This window comes from Hydra vulgaris, chromosome 14 (genome assembly GCF_038396675.1).
Source record: "Hydra vulgaris chromosome 14, alternate assembly HydraT2T_AEP".
Taxonomy (NCBI): Eukaryota; Metazoa; Cnidaria; class Hydrozoa; order Anthoathecata; family Hydridae; genus Hydra; species Hydra vulgaris.
The window spans coordinates 18,407,453-18,426,848 of record NC_088933.1 but is presented as its reverse complement, the minus strand read 5'-3'; the positions used below and the strand labels follow the sequence as shown (position 1 = coordinate 18,426,848).

Sequence of the window (19,396 nt, the reverse complement as noted above, 5' to 3'; positions counted from 1 at the left end):
GAGTAGGATGTTCATTAAATCTGAAGCTTTCAAAGCGTGTTACCGAAATTGATCTAAAAGATAAAGAGAACTTGAAACTCAATGAAATTGATATTTTGTGGCTGACTTATCATTGTCAAACAATGAATTAAATGTGTAAATATTTTAATTTCAAGTGTTAAAAAGTCATTTAAAAGATGTCTGTTCTAATCCACAGTGGCCAGGTGGTGGACAAAAGTAAAAAAAAATACATTCTCAAAAGTTATATTATTATATACCATTTTATAGTTTAAACATTCAGCTTTTGTAAAATGTATATATCTATATATAATTATCATGCCATATGCTTCTAAGCTGTAGGATAAAAGTGCTTTTTTTTATATAAAATTTTTTTGGCTTTTTTTTAATTTGATGTTTTTTGTGTTACTAATAAACATAAAATAGTTGTTAATTTTAAAACCTCTCTCTTTGTTGCGTAACTTAATAAAATCAAGTATGATCTTTCAAATGAGCTATTGCAACACTATTTTGCATGTAAGTTATGTCAAATAAAATGATTTTAAATTTTACTTATATAGTCGAATACTTTTGCAGTCCAAGGTAATTTGAGACTTGAAATACATTGTTCAGTATTTATATTATCAATATAAATTTGGTTTATAATCCGTGAATGTCCCCACAGTCTCTAATAATGATTTTTACAAGGTAAATGATATATTTAATTTTATGTAGCAAATTTTATTCTTAATGGTTATGTAGTAATTGGGTCTAATAATTAGTGAGTCTAGATAAGTGTTACAAACTTGTTTTAATATTAATATATCTTAAAATACCTATTTATAAGATTTTTAAATGTAAATCATGTTTTTACATAGATAAAACATGAAAAATATTGATGTTTATTCATATACAATACTAGAAAACTTAAAGTTAGCTGTTCCTAATATTTTGGATACAGTTGTAAATGGCATGACGTTAACTGCTAAAAATACCTTGCCTAGTTTCATATATTTAGTTTCATAAAGTTATATTGCCATTTAGTTTCATAAAGTTATATTGCCATTTAGTTTCATAAAGTTATATTGCCATTTAGTTTCATAAAGTTATATTGCCATTTAGTTTCATAAAGTTATATTGCCATTTAGTTTTATAAAGTTATATTGCCATTTAGTTTCATAAAGTATCTTTGACAAAAGCGACATATGTAAAAGCTCTAAAATTTGTTTCGAAGAGAATAACAAACAATGACTATAAAATGAACTGATATTGGTTCATTTTGTAATCGATAAGAATATTCTTCTAAAATTCAAAAATAATAATAAAATAAAAATAAGTAATATTTTTTATCATTTTTTTTTTATCATTCTCTTTAAAATAAACACAACTTGTCTCGGCACTTTGGGATCCCTTTAAACCTTTTTGTATATATAATAATATGAAAGTTTGGATTTAAAATTATTTTTCAAACCAAAACTCAAATATTCTGATAATTGTATAACAACTTTAATCTATTTTTCTTTACCATCTTTGCGCAAACTATAAAATGATGCTAACAATAGTTCTGAAAATGAAAAAGATGCAACTAATGGTGCAAATTCCTTTCTTTGTTTTACTACATAATCCATATAAAAAAGAACCTAAGGTTCTTTTTTATATGGATTATAAAAAAGAACCTAAGGTTCTTTTTTATATGGATTATAAAAAAGAATCTAAGGTTCTTTTTTATATGGATTATAAAAAAGAATCTAAGGTTCTTTTTTATATGGATTATAAAAAAGAACCTAAGGTTCTTTTTTATATGGATTATAAAAAAGAACCTTAGGTTTTTTGTTATTGTGTTGAAGGAAATGTTTGGCCAGAATTTTTTAAGTAAAACAAAATAATAAATGTATACCAACAAAAACAAACTTTATTGTTTTACTCAAAGTTTGCCATCTCCTTTCATTGTCAATTTTGCTAGTTTTTTGATAAGAGAAATGTAAAATACTTGTCAAATACGACATATAAATTAGGGAATATTAAATATAATGTTTTTTAATGCCCGCTTCAACACAATAACAATTTTAATCGCCATCTGTCTTGAATTATTACCATAAATCATTATTTATTGCTTTAATTAATAAAAAGCTGTCTGTTTCATGCTCTGTTATACATAGATGATCTTTAAAAAAACTTTTTTTTACTTTACATGACCATTATGTACAAAAAAGTTAATGTTTGTTATTATTACTATTATTAATACTGCGCACATCAGTTTTTATTTTAAAGAATGTTACTTAATTTGTAATACCTGTGGTGATATTTATTTCCTTTATTTCAACGCAACAAAGACATTCTTTTTCAAGTGACATAGTTTTACAATATCATATTTACACCATTGTTCAGCGCCAACATTTAAACGGCCTAACTTTGACGTTTTAGCAATATCAAAATTCAAATTTTCATAGCTGATTTTCAACTATTTTGTTTCTTTTATCCATACAGGTTTTTTTTGGCTTTTTTTTAAGAGGTTCGTTTCGGTATGGAGTTGCCACGTTTTGATTGTTTAGTTATCAAAATACAAATACAAAATACAAAATTACCTTAATATTTATATGCAAATCATCAAAATTTATTATTTCCACTAAATTGACATACTTAATAATATTTTCTAACTATAAATTGAAGAGTTCGGCCATTATCTCTAATAAATGATGTTGTTTACCAAAATTATTTATTAATTAAAAATTTAAAAATTTTAAAAATGTCATTACGATAGGAGAACAAAAACATCATAGCAATAAACGGCTTAGATAAACTAAAAAAGTTCACATCATTTACATAAATAGAAAAAAAGATTCAGAATATATAATAAAGTGATCAATGACTTTTTTTATATATTTATTTTATTTAAGAGTGTAATATAAAAATTCTAATTTTATATGGTTCTCGCACTCTATAAAAAAATATTCCTATGTTTAGCTACCTATAAAATTTATAGGAAAGTCACGTGATTGATACTAAACACTATTTTATTAAAACAAATAAAACAACAAATAATATTTATTCAAAAAAAAAAGTTCTACAATGACATCATTTACTAAAACTCTTTAGAATTAAACGCGCTTGAATAAATTGTAAAGTCTATACATTTATTATTTTGTTTTACCTAAAAAATTCTGGCCAAACATTTTTTTTTTATCATTCTCTTTAAAATAAACACAACTTGTCTCTGCACTTTGGGATCCCTTTAAACCTTAGGTTCATTTTTTATATGGATTATGTAGTAGTTTCACGAAATATAAAATAGAGCCCTGAAGTGTTTAACTTTTTATGTGCATAAAATAATTTTTAATCAGACTGCCACATCAATATTAGTCTAGCTTATAACTTTGATGTTTTTAGAAACTTAAGCTTGAGACTATGCAAAATAAACTGTGGCCAGTCATTTCAGGTGTCACTATTAATGAAATAAAAAACCCCACAGTACCACTACATCTGTAGTATAAAAGTACTCAATGTGGTAATTATGGGAGAAATCCAATAAAACTTTTGTCCAGTTTATATTTATTATGGTTAATAAAATATGTGGTTGTTAAGCAATTTAGGTATCCATAGCAACCCAAATTAAAACTAATTTGGAGGTTGCGGTTTTAATGTCACCATTAAAACCGCAACCTCAAAATAGTTAACAGTGCAAAAATGGTACCTAAATTATTTTTATATGACAAATTATTAGTTTTGTCCAGTAAAAGTGAATTCTGGCTCACTGCACATTCTGTGTTTGTTGACATGAGTACTTGTTTTCTGAATTATTACACTCAAGTTACTTGAAGCAAATAACAGTCAAATGAAAACTTTTTTGTATCATTTTATTTCACTTGGTATGTTAACTAGTTCTTTATCTGAAAAATTATTAACCAGCTCTCTAATTTTATGTCAACAGAATTTGAAATGAATCAAGAATTTTTCATTGCTGATCTGATCAAAGGAATTAATGCCTAGATGATTTTTACTTCAAAAAACATAAACTTAACAAAATATACTGAGTTAATATCTACCATTAAGTTGGTTCTGACTCTGAAAAATAAACAGACATTGGTCAAATGAGGGCTTAATGTCAATAAGAATGTTATTACAGAAAATATATCAACAAATGGTATTGTTGGAGGGTTCTCATTCTGGAATAAAGTCTTATGGACAGATAAGTCTAAATTTAATGTAAAAAGATCTGATGGTAGAATTCGTGTATGGCGCTCATCAAAAAATTGCTTAGAAAATGGAACTACAGTCCAAACATTTAAACACGGAAATGGATCAGTAATGGTTTGGGGATGTATGTCGGCAGCAGGTGTTGGAAAGTTAGTATTTATTGAAAGAAATATGGATAAACATTACTATAAACGTATTATTAAAGAAAATGTTGAACAATCAGCACGTAATCTTGGTATTGGTGATGACTTCGTTTTTCTTCAAGATAACGATCCCAAACATAAGGCCAAAGATGTGATAGAGTTTATGGAAAAAAAAGGTTGGGACATACAAAATCATCCACCTCAAAGCCCAGATTTGAATGTAATAGAACATTTATGGGATGAAATCGATAGACTAATAGATAGAACAGGTGTAAACACCATTGAACAATTAAAAGTCCAAATTGTAAAGACGTGGGAATCAATCGATCCGTCTATTACAAAAAAACTCGTTGAATCGATGCCAAGACGTCTTGCTGCTGTTGTAAAAGCTAAAGGACAAAATACACGATACTAAAATATAAGTTTAGTTCCCATAATATTTATCAAAGTGTACTATTTTGAAAGCGTACGATAACTTTTGTCACCTTCTTTTTGTTACTTTTCTTGCTTTTTCATCAAGATATTAAAATAAAATTTTTTTCTTGTTCTGTTTTTTCAATTTTTGTTTAAATAATTATAAATCAAATAGTTTTTATTCAGTTTTTAACTTGTTCCTTGCATTTCTTTTATTCTAAATTAAGAGTTAGTAATTTTTTTGAAGTGTACGATAACTTTTGTCACACAGTGTATATATATATATATATATATATATATATATATATATATATATATATATATATATATATATATATATATATATATATATATATATATATTAGGGTGTCCCAAAAAACAACATTTTTGAAAAATATATGCAGAGACCCCTTTAATGTGTTCTATCTAATACAAAAACACAAGATTTAAAATTTTTTTGAATAAAAAATATTTTAAGGGGTCCCTCAAGACCCTCAAATAATTTATGGGTCCCTAATATTTTCAAAAAAAAAGTTTTTTAAAAGTGTTTCAACCTGGTACTCAAATGAAGCAAAATTATATAAAACTTTCAAAAATAATATTTAATTTGGAAAAATTTTAACTTATTTATCAAAATTGTTATAAAAATACATAAAAAATGCATTTTTTTGTTTTTTTTGTTAAAAAACGTAATTTTTCATGTAATAAAACCAAAAATAACAATTCTATATTTGAAATCTATATTATTTTTGAAATTTTTATATAATTTCGCTTCATTTGAGTACCAGGTTGACATATTTTTTAAAAATGAACCATTAACCATTAGTTGCTACAAGATTTGCCCAAAAACCTCATAAAAATAATTACTCTACGATGTCGTGAAGTAGAATTACTTGATAGCATTGAAACACAAAAAGTTGACCAAATAACAAGGGAGAAAAGTATTATGCAATTTATAGTTGTTAGCTTTACGGGGATGTCTTAAATTCTCCCTCTCCTAAACAAGGTGGTTTTCAAGTTATAGTTAGTTTCTGAGGAATATAATCGGCTAGTCTTATATTCGACACATCTGAGTAGGGCGATTTTTAGTTTTGAGGACCTTTTTTTTTCTTTCTAGAAAACAGCCGGTACTTTTTTTAAGGATTCGCCCCCCACTCCCTCATTTTTTATTCTTAGAATCGCCTATGACTATACAGCTACTTTATATTTATATAATCATAAGTATTTAAAATAGCTACAAAAAACGCATTCTCTATTGAGAACACAAAAGAAATGGTAATATATTCATCAAATACAAGAATTATTTTCGTTTATTCAAATCGGAACTATATAAAGATTGTATTTTCTGAGAGAAATATTTAGTTGACAAAGCTAATATTGCCAAGTCTGATTATTGGCGAAAGTCAAATGGTGTAATTCTGTTGCCCCACTATTACTAAAGCTACTAAACCATTAATTTAATTACAAATTAATAGTTTTTTTAAAAAACCGCAAAAATGCAAATTTAATTGACCAGAATGTTTTTAAAAACATTTTGAATGTTTTTAACAATATAAATAATGTTTTTATTTTTATTTTTTTTAATAAAATGTTTATATTTTTATTTTATTTTACTGTAAATCATGCGCGGAGTGTTGATACAGCACTCCGTTGCCTAACTCGCAATGGAGTGCTGCTACATCTACTATCTTTTAGCCTGACTCGCAAGGGAGTGCTGCTACATCGACTGAGGGTTTGGTTGAGGCAGGCAGTCTATCAATTAATAAAAAAAAAAATTCCGGTCTTGCATTTTAATTTTTACTTTTTGTCAACAAAATATGGTAAAAACTTTCTGACAACATATAAGAGTTTAAACATTACATATTGGTTGACATATTTTTGAAAAAATTTTTTTTTGAAAATATTAGGGACCCATTGAATATTCGAGGGTCTTGAGGGACCCTTTAAAATATTTTTTATTCAAAATAATTTTAAATCTAGTGTTTTTGTATTAGATAGAACACATTAAGGGGGTCTCTGCATATATTTTTCAAAAATGTTGTTTTTTGGGAAACCCTAATATATATATATATATATATATATATATATATATATATATATATATATATATATATATATATATATATATATATAACAAAGGATATAACTTGAATTGATTTAGAATTGATTTGAACATAAATGTTAAAACAATTATTTTATTTGCAGAAGTTAGACATTCAATTTAATCCACAAAAATAATAACTATAATTATTAATCTTTTATTTTTAGTTTTTAGTTGTTTTTTTAAATATTTTTTATGTAGCAGCAGGCTATAAGATAGTCAATTTAGCAACAGTCTCTTGTAGCAGCACGCTATAAGATAGTCGATATACCAACACTCCATGCATTTTTTTTATAAATATTTTTTTTTAAAACAAAAACACTATTAATTAGAAAACTTTCTAGTCATTATTATTACGGTTTTTTAAAAAACAATAAAACTTAATGTACTTCCGCATTATTTTAATTGCTTTGAATTTTAGACAACATAAAAATGTAGCTTATATGTTGAAGTCATCAAAATGATGTTGAAAGAGACTTTTTTTTACCATAAAAGTCTCTTTTGAATATGAGATATGTATGTATATATATATATATATATATATATATATATATATATATATATATATATATATATATATTCCTATAGTTTGACAACTAAATTTATTGTTTGTGGTAAAATGGCTCTTAACAACTGTTTTGGTTTTGGTTTGGGCAGCAATCTATTAAAATATATATTTTTCAAAGTTTTTAAACTTTTTCCCGTCTTTTTAAATAATAATAATTAAAAAAATAAAGTTTAATTAAAAAGATAAAAATTAAAGACGATCAAGCAAGTGGTCCAAGTTACTGTGTTAAAATTTTTTTTATTAATATCAATTTGGATTATAATTGCTCTTGTTTCTATACATGAGAGGAGTCTTTAAGCCAAAAATGAGACAGATTCAGTAATATTTAGGTGGCGCAAAGTTGAACAATTTTAGCGGACACTGAAAATATTATGTAATTTTTTTTGGCTTATCTAAAGTTATTTTATTTTTTGTGCGGTGGTTTTATTTTATATATTTTAACCTAGTGTTAAAATATTAAATATTATTAAATATTAACCTAGTGTTAAAATATTAAATATTATTAAATATTAACCTAGTGTTAAAATATTAAATATTATTAAATATTAACCTAGTGTTAAAATATTAAATATTATTAAATATTAACCTAGTGTTAAAATATTACTAGTGTAAGTAATAAGTAATAGTAGTTTTATTTCATGTAAAATATAATAAATGTATAATAATTTTATAATAAATTAAATATAGTCATCTGTAAAATGAGATTTTAAAAAGAAATATGTTATTTGTATAGCAACTTTTTTTGCTTACTTACTTAATTTTAATTTAAGTCAACTTTTAGTTGCTTTCACTTCTTCTCATCTTTGTATTTCCTGCATAAGTCTCCACTATTATTGATACGATTATTGGTTAAGTCAATTATAATTTAGTAATTAATTATTATATCACACACAGTTGTCTCTAATTTGAATTCTTCAAAGATTCCAAGGTAAATTATATTTTTAAAATTAAATTAAATATTTATATATTCATTGTTCAAACTGTAAATTCTTATTATTAAACTAAAAATTATCATTCTGTAGTAGACTAGTAGTAGTAGTAGTACTAGGTTATTTCAATCATTCATTAAATTTTTTTTTTAATTTTTGCATGAAACAGAAGTTTTCTATAACATAAACAGAATTGGTAAACTCTAGGTAATAGTTGTTGGTTAATTGTTTAGGTAAAATTGGCAAAAGCTCCAACAACAAGAAGTCCAGTGTGTGGTTAATTGGAAAATCAATCAAAGAGTTGGAATGCTCCAGACTTCCTTCAAATCAACAAGTACTGGCAAACTTCCTATCAAACTTCCTATCAAAAGGAAGAAAAGAAATCATTAAACTCAATTACCATATTATCCGTCTTTCGTTACTGGGAAAAGGCAAGGATACCAATTATGCTAGTTAGATATGCTGCCAAAAAATTGCTGAAGTTACATAATGTCTTCAAGTCATTAAAAAAAATTACACACAAAAATTTCGAGGAACTTTTTGATGTTGCAAGATCAGATGCATTGCAGATTATGCGCAATAAAGAAGACAAAGTGTTTCAGGTATCCCAGCGAGAAGATCTCTCCAGTTCCAGTTTTGGAGGTATGGATAAGCATTTGGCCCAACAGGAATGTCAAAAAAATTAAACAAGCAGAAAAATATTTAAAACAAAAAGAAAGGGATGCTGAAGATGCCAAGAAAAACCAAGAAGTGGTCGCTTCAACTCTACTGTTAGAACATTCTTCCAGCTCTTCCCCTTCTGAAACTGAGTTTGTATCTGATGATGAACTTTTCAGCGTTTCCACAAAGCTACCTCACTCAGCTCCAAAAAGGGCATGGAATAACATTTTGACTCCAGAACCTCACACTTGACCGCGTTTACATTAGTGATCAGCAAGCTACTTATGTTATTGCTGCAGCTGCTCAAGCCCTTGGACATGATCTGGATAGCATTTTAGTTTCTCGCAGCACTATCTGTCGTTCTAGAATGTATACATGCAAGTCCAAGGCAGTTGAGGACCAAAAATCTTATTCAACCCAGGTACCACTTCTGTTGCACTGGGGTGGAAAAATCCTACCAGATATTGTCCAGACAAATGTAAAGGTAGACAATTGCAATCCTAGTTTCTGGAGCTGGAGAAGAAAAGTTACTTGAGGTTCCCAAAATCATAAGGGGAACAGGTGAGGAGCAAGCTAGTGCCTGCCTTGAACTATTGGATAATTGGCATCTCAAAGACAAAATATGTGGGCTTGTGTTCTATACAACAAACACTGGCTTAAAATCTGGAGCTTGCATAATTATTGAAAAAACCCTCAAGAAAGACCTTGTGTGGATAGCATGTCGCCACCCTGTTTTTGAAGTTATACTTTTGAGCGTATTTGCATCCACATATCTTGGAGCTACCACTGGATCTGATGTAGGTTTATACAAACGATTTCAAAAAGAATGGCCAACATTTGACCAAAGCAAGTATGATGCTGCTGATGAAATGCTCTTCAGTGGATCCATGACTGATATCCGCAATGAAATGGTTGCATACTACAATGATGCTATAAAAAGCCATCACCAACGCCAAGAAAAAAAAAAAGCTCGCCAAGACTATGGCGAGCTTCTACAATTGTGCCTCATCTTTCTTGGTGGTTGCCCAAAAGAAGAAGTGCGATTTTGAGCACCTGGAGCCATGCACCATGCCAGGTGGATGGCAAAGAGCATCCATTCCATCAAAATCCTTCTTTTCAAGAATCAAACAACTCTCACTGCTCATGAAAGAAAAGCTTTGACCAAAATCAGCCTGTTTGTTGCTTTAGTTTATGGAAAATCTTGGCATGAAGCAAAATGGTCCATATGGGGAATAGAACATAAGCAAACGTGACCCAACTTAACTTTCCACCTTTCAATTTTTTAAACCACTCTAATATATATATATATATATATATATATATATATATATATATATATATATATATATATATATATATATATATACACTGCCGCTCACGGAAGTTAGGACAGTGGAGATTTTTTCGAAAAAGCAAAATTAATATATAATTACGTTATAGAATTTTTAATTTATATTAATAAAAATTATATTTTTTATACATTTTCAATATAAAATATATTATTAGTCAGTTTTATGTAATAAAAATGTACAAAAACCATTATAATAATTAAATTTTTTTTTCGTCAAAAAAACCACCCTTTGATTGATAACTGCTTTAACTATTCTCAACATTCTTTCAATTAATTTTCTAATTGTTTCTTTTTGAATATTATTCCATTCCTGTTCCATAATGTTCCATAAATGAGATTTTGATGTTGGACATACAGTTCTAATTTTTCTATCCAGTTCATCCCATAGTAACTCAATCGGGTTGAGGCCTGGGCTTTGGGGAGGCCAGGTCATTACACGTAATACATTTTCAGCTTTTTTTGATTCTAAATAATTTCCACATAATAATGCAGTATGTTTAGGGTCATTATCATGCATCAGATTAAAAGTATCACCGATTAATCGAAGTCCTGAAGGGATTGCACTTGTTTCCAGGATATCTCTATAATGTTCTGCTCTCATTATACCATCGGTTTTATGCAAATATCCCACTCCATCCAGAGAGAAACAACCCCAAACTATCACAGAGCCTTCACCATGTTTTACTGTTGGAACCAGACATTGAGTTAGCATTTTTTCTTCAACAGATCTTCTAACGTAAACTCTTCGCTTATTTCCGAAAACTTCAAATTTTGACTCATCGGTCCAAAGTACTTATTTCCATTTATCCATCGTCCAATTTTTGTGGAGCTGTGCCCAACGGAATCTCTTCTGTTGATTAACTTTTCGTAGGTATGGTTTTCGGATAGCAACACGACCATGCAAATTCGCTTTTTGCAATCATCGTTTGATTGCACTGACAGAAACTTTTTTTTCTCAATCACAGTTGAAAATAGCTGTTATTTGTGGAGCAGTTAACGTTCGATTACGCTTACTGATGATTTTTATACGTCGGTCATCAGTTTTTGTTGTTATGCGAGAAGGACCTGGACAATTTCTGTCTTCCAAACTTCCAGATTCTCGATATTGACGAATCGTATAGCTAACTGTTGATTTACTCAGATTTAATTTTTCAGCTATTTTTCTAACTGTATAGCCTTCTTGAAGCAAAGTGAGTATTGTTGTCCTGTTTTCAACACTTATTGGCTTACCTTTAGGCATATTTTTTTCAATATTTTGAATTTACACTAAAAAAATAATTTTTATTTTTACCTTGGAACTTCTGCACTTGAAATTTTTAAAACACTAACACAAAATACACAAAATATCTGCAAAAACACAGTAAACACTAGAAATACTTGTTAAATGACAAACTTAAAAGATTTGAGTTGATAATGTAAAATACAGGTTCATACGTGACCTTTAATATGTTTCTGCGTTTTCTGTTTATTTATTTAAAATGATAAGACTTTTACTTGTGAGTACAATTTATGTTATTTTAAATGTTAGTTATTTTAATATATTTACATTAAAATAACTTAATTTAGAATTTTTTTGATACAAATTTTATTTAACTTGATTTATTTTATATAAACATAAATTTTACTAAATAAGTAAATAATTTTTTAACGTAATTACATTTTAATATTGTTCTTTTGAAAAAATATTTTTTGTCCTAACTTCCGTTAGCGGCAGTGTATATATAATATATATATATATATATATATATATATATATATATATATATATATATATATATATATATATATATATGTGTGTATATATATATATATGTGTGTGTGTATATATATATATATATATATATATATATATATATATATATATATATATATGTATATACATATATATGTATATACATATATATATATACATATATATATATATATATATATATATATATATATATATATATATATATATATGTGTATATATATATATGTGTGTGTATATATATATATATATATATATATATATATATATATATATATATATGTATATACATATAAATGTATATACATATATATATATATACATATATATATATATATATATATATATATATATATATATATATATATATATATATATATATATATATGTCTATATATATATATATATATATATATATATATATATATATATATATATATATATATGTCTATATATATATATATATATATATATATATATATATATATATATATATATATATATATATATATATATATACATGAAATTTAATAATTTGTGGCATTTTTATTTTGTAATCATTTTATTTTTAAGGTGACAAAAGTAGATGAACCTTCAAAATATGGTGTTGTAGTGTTTGATGCATCAACTGGCAAGATTGAAAACTTTGTTGAAAAGCCAGCTGAGTTTGTTTCAAACAAAATTAATGCTGGAATGTATATTTTTAATCCAAGTATACTTAAAAGAATTTTGGTAAAGATATTTTCTTTATATTTGTACTTAATAAAGAAATTTTACTATAATACCTTTTTATTTATTTTTTATTTTAACTTTACACTTAATTTATACTGTTAACCATCCAGTGGTTATTTATTAAATATGAAAGAAAATAAAAAATATATGATAAATATATCATTTATATGTCAAAATATTATTACGGAAAGTATAGAATATGGAATGAAAATTCAACTTTGAATAAAAAAAATCAAAAGAAAACAATTCTGGAAATAAAAAACTTGTTAAAAGGGATCCCAAACTGCGGAGACATGTTGAGTTTATATTAAAGAGGATGATAAAAAAAATGTTTGGTCTAAATTTTCAGGAATAAAACAAAAGAATATATACATGCAGAGAAATACTAACTTTTTTGTTTTAGTCAAAACTTGCCTTCTCTGTTTTGTAATAGGCCAAATTGTCTTCATAATATACGCCACAATCTACAGACTTTAAAAAGTTTTAGTACAAGACGTCCTTAAAAAAAAATGACGACATATACTAAAATAATTAAAATTTTTTGCAGTGTCTCGGGATCCCTTTAAGATTCTATTATTTGTTCTTAAAAGCAAAAAAAAAAAGTAAAATCTTTTACAGTTAACCATAATTAAAAAAATATAATATATTTTATATATTTATAGCGTTTATATAAAAAAATAAGGTAAATTTTAGATCAAAATACAACTATTTTTTAATTTTTATATTCAAGATTTATTTAAAAAGGGAATGGCATTACTCAGTCTAAAAAGCAAAAAGATGGATGTGAAAATTTGATTAGAAAAAATACAGTGTTCAACTCTATTACAAATTACTTGGTAATTCAGCTCAATTTAAAGTTGTATCAATTTTTCATAGAATATATAAAATAAATAATAGAAGATTTATTATAAATAAGAGAAAATATATATTTCTAAAAAAAAACATAAAAAAAAGTCACAATCTTTAATTACTTTAGATAAACTTTTTTTTCTATGCATTTATATTGAAAATATCAACATAAGTTTATGTATAAAATTTTAGTTAAGTTAGTTAAAAATTTTTAAGAGTTATTTCAAATTTAAATAGCAGTATAAAAATTCAAAAGAATTTTTATACTGTTGTTTAAATTAAAATTCTATATAAAATTTCAAAAGTGGATGGAACAAAGAAGCTGCTGCATTTCAAGTGCAAGCTTGCAAATGGAGTACGGAATTCAAATGCCTCTGTTGTTGGAGGGAGATTTTTAATCTTTTTTTTTTTTTTTTTACCACTCTTGGTATGAATTATCTCACATTTTGTGAGCTTCCTCCTTCTAGCTGTGGCAATATGTAATGAAGCTTTTGCAGTCTGCTATACAATATTGTATTAAAGGTTTTACAAACCTAAATGTTTAACTTCAATCTGTTTTCTTGCTCTATAACTCTATTCTTTTTTTCTTCTAGTAACTCCCAACTTAATAGTGTTTGCTTGCAGCCTCATTAAGAGTGAATCAGAATAAAAAATAAAAACTGAAAAAAAGAAACATTACAAATATATTAAAGATTATGTCTTTGCAATGTAATACATTCAAACTTATTTAGTTTTACAAAAAATGATCTCCATTGGTATACAGCAAGTCAATAAGTTGCCTTAATGAATAAGTGTGATGGAGTGTTATAACAAGAGACACTTTTAAAAGGGTATAACTTTTTGACACAATTACAATGTTTGACTTGTCACTTTCATTGTATCTTCTGTGCAAATGCATGTATTGTAATCCTTTGTTGTATTATCAGAAACTGCTTTGATTTCAACCTTTGTTGAAGCTATTCTAAACATATCACCCTCCTTAAAATTTTAAAAATTAGGATTGCGTACTGCTTCTTTACAGAAATAAATGATACTACCTATTTCTGATAAACTAAGAACCAAAAGATCATAGCTTATGTGTGTAGCATACAGCTTTACAGCGTATTTCATTGTTCTGGATATTTAGGATCATATTTAAGTGGCAAACATTCCTGCCCACAAAAGAGTGCACAAGAAGCTGAAAGTGCTCATAGAATAACTATGTTCCTTGGATGAATAACTGCTTACACAAATCTTGTAAAATTGTAAACTCTTCAAACTCCTATCTTTTAAACCATTTTTAAATTTTGTATGGATGGTGTTACCAAACTCTACTACTTTCTGCGATTTTATTTAGTTAATCTACTCTACCAGTCACTCTTGATTCATTACAATTGCAGTTAAAAAGCATGACTTGATAATTTTGGACATGTTTAAGCTGTAAATAAAATAGATAAATAGAAAAATTCTTCCTACTTAATAATCAGCAAAAAAATGTTTGCAAACATGTTTAAGATAGTACAAGTAAAAAAACAACAATGTTAAAAAAATAACAAACTTTATTTATACAAAATTATCTATAATAAGCAGATTAAAATTATGGAAATTTATGATTTTTATAAATAAACAAATATCTAATGTTACGATTGCCTATCTTACCTAGCATCAGCAAATAATGCTAAAACATTTATCAAGAAATCATAAATTTTTAAAATTCAAAGAAAAAAAAAGTTGATAAAACTAAATAATAAATGAATAATAGAAATAAAAAATTAATGATAAATAAACTAAAAATAAAGTAATAAAAATAGATAAAAAATGTTCAAATAATTTTATTATTTTAATTGCAGATATCCAGATACAAAATTACATAAATGCGCAAATTTTCAGAGAAATTTGTTGGCTACATAAACATCTCCAAATTTCTTAAATTGTAATTTATTTGTTACATTTATTTGAAAAAAAAACTTTTTGCTTCAATAAAAAATTTTTTTGAAAAAAGCTTCAACTGTTGCAAACAATTTTATATTACCTCATAAACTAATTAAAAAACATAAACTAAGACCTGTTTAACAAATCTTATAAAACTAATACAAAAATTGGTAAATTTAGTACCTTTCAATGTCAAATATAATGCTTTTCAATTTTTTAATTTTTTTACAAATACCAAAAGTTACATATAAATGCTTATTTTCAGAATTTTTTTTTTGTTTATATCAAAAAGTAAGGTTTATCCTGTCACAGAAATCTTTTGTACTATGATTCATATGAGTTTGAGTCATATGTATGGTATGAGTCATATGTATGGTATGAGTCATATGTATGGTATGAGTCATATGTATGGTATGAGTCTGTACTAAGAATAATTATTGTCATTTAATTTTTTATAAGAAAATTGATTTTTGTAAATGATTAAATTAAATGTAACAAAGAGAAAAGTTAATATATTTTTTATTGATGACAATATTTTCTGATACTTTCTGGTTACTGTATGAAAAAATATAAATTGAATTTTTTTAAATTTCAAACAATAGTAAGTAGGAAAGTCAAAAGTATTTAGTTTAAACTCCCACATTCCTGGAAGCACTCAACTTCTTTGCTTGCAGTGACTTTTTAAAGTTTCGTGTTTGGTTATAGGGTTGATAGTAGGATATATCAACAATTAAAAAAAATGGAGTTGCCTCTTTATACTGAAACCCTGTTTGTTAAAATCTTATTTTAACAAACAGGGTTTGTTAAAATAAGATTTTGGCTTATTTCTCACCAAAGTATAAAACTTATATCAGCATATTAAATCCTATTGAAATTATGATAAAACGGCTGTTAGAAAATGTGCATTTGACCGCAAGCCATGCTAGAATTTTATAGTTTTATATGTGTTTTGTAAAAAATATTATCTTGCATTTATAAACTGAAATTTTTATAAAAAATACTTATATTGTTACATGAAAAGATTGTTTTTATTATTTGTATTGCTATTTACTATTATTTTATTATCTTTCTCTTTCTTTTTTCTATTCCCATAGAAAAACAGATAAATAGAAAGTCAAAATGGTCAAAAATAAAAAACTTCTCGCAGAATCTTTATTTGTATGATAACCAGAGTTGAGGAGTCATAAAATTCTCAAAGGATTTTTATTAGCATTAATCATTGTTTTTAAGATCTGATACATTTACTACAATATGCAGTGAAACAAGTTAATTTATAAATTAAAAAAAAGTATACTAAACTCTACTAAGTGCTACCAAAGCTTGGGTTGGGGTCTTGTCTAGTTGCAAATTTGTTCATATTAATTATTTTATAACACATATTCTATCATATAAACATGGTTGTTTTTTAAATATAAACATAATCATAATCACTTTATATGATATAAATACAGTCATTATAGTTGCAACACAGTCATTATAGTTGCAGAAATCTTTTAACTTAATTTCCTATTTTAGCCAAAGCCGATGTCAATTGAAAAAGAAGTTTTCCCTTTTATGGCTAAAGATGGTGAATTATATTGCTTTGAGTTAAAAGGTTATTTTCTATATTTTGTTTATTAAATGTTTCATTTAATAAAAATATTTTGTGCATTTTAGAAAGTGTTTTATACGTAATGATCGTTTTGAAAAAAAACTTTTTTTATTAAGTGTTATTATAAAAATCTTTAAAAACTTTATTCTAATGATTACTAAAGTTTTAATTTTAATTTAATTTTTCAATTTTTAGTTTTAAGCATTACAAAAAAACATTTTTATATCTTAATAAAAATTTTAGATTAAAATTTATGTGTTCTTAAAATATTTATCAAAAATCCCATAATCAAATCTTCCAGGCCCTTCATGACACCTGTACAAACATTTTTTAAAAGTTAATTTAGCTTTATTTTACTTTTTAGTCTTATTTTACCTTTTTTTGCTATAGTTTTTGAAATTTTTACTTTGAAAAACAAAATTACTAGTTGCATTTTTATTCATAAAGCTTTTTGCAGATTGTTAAAACAAATTAGTTTCAAAAGAAATAAGTTTTTAAGTTTTCAACATGTTTTTCAAAACAAATCTATTTATTTTCCTATATAGGTTACTGGATGGATATAGGGCAACCTAAAGATTTTATAACAGGGACATGTTTATATTTAAATGCATTAAAAAAGAATAGCTCGGATGAGTTATACAAAGGTCCAGGAAATGTTGGAAATGTTTTAGTAGTGAGTTATTTTTATAGTTGAAATAATTTTTTTAATGTCATTGCTTACTGTTTTTCATTTAATGTGTAAATAAAATGAAAATATCAATTAGACATTTAAAAAACAAAACCTTTTATCGATATAAATGCCAGATTTATTGAGTTGGATAATTTTAACTGGGTGAAGTTATTTTTCAGAAATTTATGAACATTTCAAACTGAAATTTAAATTAATATATTTTAATTAGACAATATTTTTTATTATTTTAAAATTTGCTTAGTCTATATAGAATAATTTTTTAATTTTACTTTGAGATAATAAATTTCTGAAAGTATTCATATTTTTGAATTCAGATAATTATATATTTATTTGTGCTTTTAATTTTTAAATTTTTATAATACTAAAAAATATTTTTCAGCAAAACTATGTTTTTTTTTCAAGCATTCTACTGCAAAAATTGATGACGATGTTCAGATAGGTCCAAATGTTGTTATTGGTCCTGATGTTATTGTTGAAAAAGGTAAAAGGTTTACTTTCAAATTTTATGACACTGTACATAGTATGAATTACACACATTTTATAAATTAAACATTTGTTAAACAATACATACATACATATATATACATAGATACATATACATACATACATACATACATACATACATACATACATACATACATACATACATACATACATACATACATACATACATACATACATACATACATACATACACACATACATATATACATACATACATACATACATACATACATACATATATACATACATACATATATACATACATACATATTAGAGTTATGACTTATTTGTGACCCCATGTTCCTGAGTCATAAATCCATGAATATTTGTACAAAAGTAATGAAAAAAAACATCAATTTGATTTTCTTGTTGAAAAAGGTCACCCACAAACCAAATATTCGAATTTACTATAAATGCGAGTAGACAAAGTTTCAGACAATTTTATGATCGTTGTTTTTTAATTCTAATTTTTAATCAAAGAGTTGTTATGTAGTTTTTAAGCATTTAACAGTTTATTGTTACATAATAGAACTCTAAATTACAAATAAATATAAAATTACAAACTTAAATAACAATTCTACAAATACGAAAAGCAACTCTACATATCAAAAAATTATTGTTTAGTATTCAGCTTAATTAAAGCATAATATACAATTCTTATTGCTTTGTTAGACAAAATAAATCTGTAGGTCTCTTTTTTTTTACATTTATCAAAAAGATCATAAAGATACTTGATTCCTAGTTCTGCACACTGATTTATTCTGAGAATTTCCAGTCTCTATGGTTCCTAATTCCAAAACTTTTTTTATTGGTTTTAACGCTTTTTTGTGACCATGCAAGCTGGTACATAGCTTCTAATAATCATCAGCATTGTACATATACTCAAGTTAAATGAAATAGAAATTTCATATCATCACACCATCCTGTTGTTTCAGTAATCACTTCTTTACCATTCTTTAAATTCTTTCTGAGCTGTTTGTAGTTCTCTACAAGGATATTAGATATTGTTTCCTCCAAGTACTTCATAAATTA

General features: G+C 25.6%; 1 protein-coding gene across 1 annotated transcript in view; it reads left to right on the top strand.

Annotated features, from left to right (window-relative positions):
- Window positions 1-19,396, top strand: part of LOC100206733 (mannose-1-phosphate guanyltransferase beta) — a 43,497-nt gene that overhangs the window by 14,085 nt on the left and 10,016 nt on the right. Inside the window, exons 5-8 of the mRNA XM_065817776.1 lie at window positions 12,660-12,818; window positions 17,094-17,172; window positions 17,715-17,842; window positions 18,263-18,341. Of these exons, the coding sequence (XP_065673848.1) occupies window positions 12,660-12,818; window positions 17,094-17,172; window positions 17,715-17,842; window positions 18,263-18,341 (445 nt within the window). The remainder of the gene's footprint in view (window positions 1-12,659; window positions 12,819-17,093; window positions 17,173-17,714; window positions 17,843-18,262; window positions 18,342-19,396) is intronic.